This window comes from Pygoscelis adeliae, unplaced genomic scaffold (genome assembly GCF_000699105.1).
Source record: "Pygoscelis adeliae isolate BGI_AS28 unplaced genomic scaffold, ASM69910v1 Scaffold43, whole genome shotgun sequence".
In the NCBI taxonomy this organism is placed as follows: domain Eukaryota; kingdom Metazoa; phylum Chordata; class Aves; order Sphenisciformes; family Spheniscidae; genus Pygoscelis; species Pygoscelis adeliae.
In genome coordinates, this window is record NW_008824538.1 from 1,653,334 (window position 1) to 1,661,366 (window position 8,033).

The 8,033-nt window shown below is 40.3% G+C and overlaps 1 protein-coding gene across 1 annotated transcript in view; it reads right to left on the minus strand.

The window, feature by feature from the left end:
* MIS18BP1 (MIS18 binding protein 1) overlaps positions 1 to 8,033 on the minus strand; it is a 26,781-nt gene that overhangs the window by 16,356 nt on the left and 2,392 nt on the right. Inside the window, exons 2-5 of the mRNA XM_009321638.1 lie at positions 7,150 to 7,275; positions 5,571 to 6,067; positions 3,820 to 3,896; positions 1,689 to 1,819 (exon numbers count right to left, since the gene is read on the minus strand). Coding sequence (XP_009319913.1) covers positions 1,689 to 1,819; positions 3,820 to 3,896; positions 5,571 to 6,067; positions 7,150 to 7,275 — 831 coding nt within the window. The remainder of the gene's footprint in view (positions 1 to 1,688; positions 1,820 to 3,819; positions 3,897 to 5,570; positions 6,068 to 7,149; positions 7,276 to 8,033) is intronic.

Here is an 8,033-nt window from a genome sequence, read left to right on the forward strand (position 1 = left end):
AACACCCTTCCAGGAACAGAGCCTGTGCAACTAAATAGCCTGTACTGTCCTCTGCACAGTTCCATCAACAGTGACCCGGGGATAGGTTTGGTAGCACACCTGGAGTACCAGGTTGGTAATAACCACTTCTGATAAGGGGCAGAAGTAGGTAAGTGCTAGCCAGTGCTCTTACTGAAACACAGTTCATTAATAATCTCAGTGCTTTGAAGAGTCACTTGGAGTATCAGTACACACCGGTCAAATATTTTCCACAGGCAAGTAGTTCTGTACTGGTGCAGCGTTGTTCACAAACTGATGGTGCCGCTGCTGACAGTCCCAGCGTTCCTGGCTGCCAGCACCCCTGGTTTAGGGAAATCCTCAGGTTAGACTTTACATGTGGCGTTTCTTCTCCTCTCTACCTACATTAGCTTATCTTTAACTTCCCTTTTGATCCATATATCAGTTTTGAATCTGTTCAGGGTATTTCCAGGGTATTTTCCACACCGACCCTGATAGTTTTTTTGCGTGTTGGGGGGTGGTGGGAGGTGAGGGGGAAGCTGAGAAGGAAGCGCGTTTTGCTGTAAGTGCTAAGTCCGAAGATCAGAGGAGTTGACCCAGCATAGTTCATTAACTCTTAGGCTTAGGAAACCTCTGTAGTACTTGAGCCACTCTGCTCAGAAGTCCCTTGCTGTCACTTTTCCTTCTCAGAATAGTAAAATAAAAACAAATGTAAGTATTTAGCAAAGGAACTAATAAAAAAATTCAAGTCAGAGAGCAGCTAAGTCAGGTATTTATCAGAATGCATCCCAGTACTGCAAATGAGAAGAAAAAAAATTAAAGCCACAGACATTTTTGGATGCCTTGTGCTGGGCCTGAAAAACCAAAGAGTGCCTATATGCTCCTTTAAAAAGAGAGCGATCATGCGCACAAGGCACGTCTGTATTAAGGCAAGCATTTATTCCATCTATGCCACAAATGATCTTTACGTTCCTAGAGCTGCCCGTAAGCACTAACATGGCAGCTCATTTACTAGTGAACATGACAGAGAATGCACATGAAGCAGAAAAATAGAATAAAGCCTCACCTAACTAACTTTGTGTGTAAATTAAATTTCCTTTAAAATTCCACATGCTTCAAAACAATCTGAAGCAGGAAGTTTTGCTGGATTTAGTATAACATACCGCTTAGACCCTAAAGATGGATCAGTTTACTAAATTATAAAGCACTGACAGCATAACTAGTCTGTCTCCAAACAGAAATTCCATGTAGCATTGCAGAGCTAGTCGTTAATTACTGAATAGTAAGTCACAGATAGAATGCAAACACCAGAGTAATTTCAGTAGTGTATTAATCACTGGCCAATCCAGCTCAATCCCTATTTGAATATCTTGGCACTATTTAAATGCCAATACATTGACCAAAATTACAAAAAGGCAACCTTAACAAAAACCAGATTCTTTAAAAGAACATACCAATTAGTCAGCTTCATGCTCTGAAAGCCCTCTCTGCGAGTGCAGCACCCTAGAAGTGCCAGCTACAAGTAACATGAGATAGTATTTAGAAATCGGATGTTGGAGTCACTTTCCAGCTGAACACCCACCGAGCCCAACTAGCAGGATAAGACAAAACGTTTGCTTCAGCAGTATGTTCAATCATAAATCTAAAGCCCTTCTCAGTTTGTAATGTTACATTAAGAATCATCTTCTTACCTTCTTTTCTCATCGAAGCTGAATCTATATTTCCCTGTAGCAAGTAGATATTGCCGGATGATGTTTTAACTTGGTTGTGTGCTATGCGTTCCATAATTGCATTACTATGCCAAGAAAGATCTTTCATATCTCTAAGAAAAGACAGATAACACGAAGAACGAAATAAAACATTGTTTTCATAAAAGAAGGCATTTAAGACTAGAATATTGATATCCCATATGAGACTGGCAGTGTTACATATTTTAAGAGCGATACAGACACCGGCAGGATGTGCTAGGTTTTCTTTTCTTAGCTCGGAAGAGAAGCAGTTCTGGCCTTGTCTAATACTTGGACGGGAGACAAAATGAACATGTCAACTACTGCAAACGTCAGTCACAGAACATTAGCTTGACATTAGGCTGCAGAAGCAAAATGGACTAAAGGACTCCATCCAGCTCGTTACTGCAGTGATACCATTATGCAAGTTACAAAACTACCGTTATACAGATCAAGTGTGTATTTTCCCCAGGATTATTATATTTATTTCTGACCTTCCTATTTAAAGACAGAAACAACTGAAGAAGGAGCCCTAATATGTGCAAAAATTTGAGTTGTTAAGAAATTATTAAGGGACTTCTCCGTGAGAAATAAAAACAAACCCAAGCATTAAAGTAGAAAATCTACACAGAATGTTGGGGGGTTTTGTTTTTTTGGGGTTTTTTTTGGTTTTTTTATATACTTTTACAACAGTAACCAACAGACCAAAATACAGAACAGTATTACAGACTGAAACCGAAGACAACAGTGAAAACATTCAGCTGTATAATGTCACAAAACATTAACAGAAGTCAATTCAAAGGGTCTATAAAGCAAATCAAATATATCATGTGTAAGCAACATGTACCAGATACACACCAACACAAATGAAAAGAAAACATGTTGCTAGTAGTGAAGGGTGCAAAGTGAGAGGATCGGTTGTTTCCATACAGCCATGAAACAAACGCCAATTCCTACTACAAATCCTACCACAGGATGTGTAGCCTCCTGACATCCATAAGCATACTGAATTACTTCCTTGCACAGTGCTACTTCTGTTGAGCAAGGTTCTGAGTTTTCAGTAGATAAGTAACTGTGTTAGGTAGTTACTAACTACAGAAAGAGTAGAATACTCTTTTCCAAGGGTATATTTTCACAGTGTCTTCAAACAACTTTATTGCAGGCTAAATCTCTCCTTCGTTCTGATATCTGTTTTCCTGATCTTATAGCTATTTGAATACAATCTGACCAACAACATAACCAAAAAAACCTGCAGAGTCAGTTTTCAGGTGGAGCAGCTGCTGCCGCGGTCACCATATAGCTGTAGGCGTAATAGGGCCATCACAAATGGTATGGCAGGAACATATGACCAATGGCAGTCTGCACCAAGTTTGACTTAAGCAGCCACAAAATAGAATTTTTGTGAAATGAAGTAGAAGCTCATAAGACCCCTAGTCAGCACCAGTTTGGGGGATCTACTAGACAAACACATTTGTCTTTATTCCTCTTAAGCTCTTTGATCGACTCAGGACTGGACTTTGAAATAATTATTTAACCAGTAGTTTCCTGTACGTAGGCCCTATACCTCTTGCACACATAAAGGAATTCACCTCGTCCTTGATAAAGAAGTTTAAACTGTAACATCACTTTGTATTTACCAAAGGCTAACAGTAACTTCCATGAAGGTGCTCCCACAGCCACCTAAGCCAGGACAACCACGGTTCCTTCTCCCCCCCGATTCCTCAGCCTCCAGCCGTGCAGTCCCTCATCCCCTCGTGCACCAGCTCTGCCATTCTGCAGGCTCTGAAGCAAATGGGTTCAGTGTGCTTAGTCAGAAGATCGATAACTATGTTAAAAAAAAATAATGGTAAGTGTTGTAAGCACTGTCACAAGGGTTCGGATGCAAGCAAAGGGCCATGTTCCTGTGGCTGGGGGGGGAGGGAGCAGAAGGGGGAGGGGGGGCCCCCAACCACGACACCAAGATATTCCAAGAATGCAAGTCTCAAAGCTACAGCTATTCAGCCAGGCGAAGATGGTATATAGCCTTTCTAGCTCGGATGCTGAAAGCCCACCAACCTGTTTTACATTGCACTTAAATCAGAAAACTTTTTCTTACTTCCGTTTTCCTTCAACACATATTGCAGTGTTACCATCCATCACTTTAATTCTCCAACTGGTTAGGCAGACATTTTTCTGTTAAAAAAAAAAAAAGTCATTTTTAAATTAGAGTAAGCTATGCAACATCACCATGGCATTAGCAAAACAGAAATCAACTCCTGTATAACTTGAGAAGATATTTAGGTACCATCCTCCAGACCAGAAAAACTGAAAACACCCATTATACACATAAATGTTGAAGCATAATCAAGCTGGAGTCTAATGCACAAGTGAAGACAGGAATTTAAATTATAGAAGACAGTCATTGGCCAAGACCTCTAGCAATTTCAAAAAGCTCCTCAGAAAAACACCAACGCTATGCCATACCTCTTACACTTTGCCATCTGTCCTCCGTTACTGCTCAGAAAGTTATCCATGAAAAAATAAAATTGTATTTATTAGCTCCGTTATTGCTAAAATTTAGACAGTATTAAAATGGCTATATCTGATATTGTGAACTACTGACACACATACAGCTGCAGTACCTTCATTTTGCATTACATAGCCAGCAAGCCAGTTGCACTTGAGTTGCAGTTTGGAACACTGTGTGTGAAACATACGACTTCATTTTAAAAAAAGCTTCTCGGAAAGCGATTTTTTAACATCTGAAACTATCACTATTTCTCCTCATAACTTCAGTTAACAAACTCCAGGTATTTTCTTTAATGATGTTCGCCTTTTGACCATCAGCCTTGACTTCACTAAAGATCTTGCCAATGATTTAACCCTGCCTGAGGAAAGGTACCTGCTCGATGCTCAGATCTGTAGTGTCCAATAACATCTCTGTGAGCATCTCCTACTCAGCTACAAATCTTTAATATTAATGGATAACTGTTCCTTATCAAAATCAAAGCTCATCATAAAGGTAACTTTTTTTTTTAATACAGGAAAACATATCAAACATGCTTGACAACGGTGAGGGAGAGCGAAACAATTAACTTGCTTAACTTGAAGAGGACTCCGATCCCACAGATTCCTCCAGGGAACAAAGGAAACTCAACCCTTGGGAAGGGCTGCTTCCACCAGTTTCCTAGGCTAATCACTGAGGAATGCGGCATGCTTCAAAACACACTGCTTTCCTCGAGATTTATTCAGAAAGTTGTAAATACTGCCAAGCATGTATTGAACTGAAAATAAGATCTGCAGACCAGTCTCCTAGGAAAAGATTCTTGTCCCACTTAATTCAACAGGAGTTTGGATATTCTGTAGGAAAGCCAAGACTTTTACCTCACTATCAGCTGTACAGATTCAGTTAACTTTAGAACCATCCCTAGACTACAGCTAGGAAAGATCTCTCCTCCTTGGCTTTGAGCTGGATTGGCCAGTGATTTGTTTCATGTTCATCATACCAATTCATGTTCATCATCACAGCAATTAATGTAATAAAGAGATGACATAGGAGGCTCTTTCAGGTAGAGAACCCTTTCAGCCCATACCATGGCTTGTGAATACTAAACCAAAAGGCCTTCTTTTATAAAAAAAAAAAAACCCAACCAACAAAAAAAACCCCTGAACACTGTCATCTTGGAGTACGGGGAAAAAAGAAATCCTTTTGATGGGAAAGCGTTTACCAGTACAATCCAATAAAACAATAGTTTATTCTCTTCTGAGTGCTCATTACTTTTGACAAGAAAAAAAAAAAAATTGCAACTATGAGCTACAAGCAGCACAGGAATATATCAGTTACCCTAAAGTATTAAGTTCTCCCACCTCTTTGTCTGCTTTGCCAGCAACTTGATGAGGTTTTTCCGAAGGGACCTTACTGCCTTCTTTCGGCTTTTGCTTCCTTGGAATGTGGACTTTGGGAGAAGAGAGCATAATACTACATAAGCACTGTGAGGGCTTTTGAGAATTAGCCTCCAGCATCTTTTCTACTCCATGAGCAGCTTGCTTATTACTTGGCTCCAATTCTCTTCTGTCTTGAAGTTCAGTACGTCTTGCTTCTCCATTTTCCCACCTTTCTTCTAGCTGATCCCCATTTTTAAAAGGGGCGGAGTTTAAATTCACAGAACTAGTCACTGTATTTTGAGACATTTCGTCATCAGCATCCATTGATTCCATAAGGAAATTATCCTGATCATCCTTATCAGTGGCCACATACTCTGTAGGATCATTCCTGAGCTGCTCAGCAAAAGCAGACTTGACTAACGGCTTTTCTGTAGTTGTGGAAGGAGGAATCTGCCTGATTGGGTTTGAAGGTGCTGGATCTGCCCATTAAAAAAAAAAAAGGAGTAACAAAGAAATTAGTGATATTTGAGAACTAATAACACATTCATAAAGTTAGCTCCATTTTTAATGGAGCTAGGTTATTTCCCAGGTTGTCTTGATTAGCATTACAACAATTGTGAAAGCACTGCCTATTTCAATTGTTAATGTTAACAGCAAGCCACCTTTTGAATTTGTTCAGACTAGCTTTTCCTCACCACCAGATCAATACCTCTGCTGTTAAAGACTTATAGATATCCCACTTTCCCCCAAAACCAAGCTAATGCACACCATATCTATTAATGGTATATCTTTACCATTCTTCCTATCTTTTCTTTAATGAATCCTCCTTGCAGAGCAAAAAAAAAAAAAATCTGTTTTCACAAAACCCAACATCTCAAACATTTCCATCTTTCCAGACGTCAAGATCTGGACTGCTAGCCGTGCTGCTGCTATGCTGGGAGCTACAAGCATTGGGGTGTGAGTTTTCAGATAAATTAAGTTCAGTTTTGAACGCTGAACACTACTAAGACTTCGGCATGCATCATTTTCTTCATCTGCATCTTCAAAACTGAATCACAGGACAGAACCATACACAGGGTTGCTATCAAGTAACAACATGGGGAAAAAAAAAATACAAGAGGATTTCTTTCGGAACCAAACCTTTTCTCTTTATGTATTAAAAGCTAAGGGGAAAAAAAAAAAGAGCCAGCAAATACGAGGTTCAGGATTTTTCCACCAAGTTTCACATTCACACGGCAAAGTGTTACACCTAGTCTCTAAAGAACTCTTAACCACATCAGGAGCCTGAAGGTAGACGGCTTTCATTGTCAGTGCACTCAAACGGACTAATGATGCCAAGCTTCAAGATCAGAAGCCCTAAGCCATAGTTAAACCAAGTCTAATGCCATCTCCAGGTTTGAAAAGGCAGATTTGCACGTTTCTTCCTCCATTTTCCAGTGTGTGTAGACTACAAAGAAAGAAGAATGATACTCTGCCAAAGCACGCGAGAGATTATAAGCAAGAACAGAAACCCTGAAGTCAAGGAAGTTTTTGAAGTGTTTTTAAGAGCAATACCAAGTACCTTTTCGCTGCTGCTGCAATTTCTGCTTTATACGCAAGAAGAACTTCTGAGGGGATTCCAATACCAGACGGTCTATGGCTAGTGCTTTTGTGGTTCGGTTCTCAGGAATCCGAGTGCAAAATAATTCTGGAAAATAGTAATAAAAAAAAATTTGGGGAAGAAAAACATTTTCATGTGGGGGGCAGGGGAAGCGAAGTACATACTTCGTAAGACACTAGGACTCCACCATACAGCAATATGTTTTCTTTACTTTCCCAAGATGGATGGGCAATACAACCTTTCCCTTTTCACCAGGGAAAAAACCAGCTGTTATATTGCCTCAGCTGCATGTGAGAAATGCCCTGAGGGGTGTGTCTGCATGTCTGGACATAACCCAACCCACAGGAATCAACAGGAGTTTGGAGGTGCATACAAATGGGGTGTGTTTCATAGTATTAAGGTCTAACAAGCAGCACCAATACTAATCCCTTTTGATATTCGATCAAAAGTCATTATCAACTTGTGATATGATGATGCAAGGGCAAAAATACACCTTTCAGAAATCCGCTGTTAAAAAGGAAACAAAACTTTAGGAGCTTTCACTTTTTATAAAAATCATAGAATGGTTTGGGTTGGAAGGGACCTCTAAAGGCCATCTAGTCCAACCCCCCTGCCGTGGGCAGGGACATCTTCAACTAGATCAGGTTGCTCAGAGCCCCGTCCAACCTGACCTGGAACGTTTCCAGGGACGGGGCATCCACCACCTCTCTGGGCAACCTGGGCCAGTGTTTCACCACCCTCAGCGTCAAAAATTTCTTCCTTCTATCTAGTCTAAATCTACCCCCCTTTAGTTTAAAGCCATTCTCCCTTGTCCTGTCACAACAGGCCCTGCTAAAAAGTCTGTC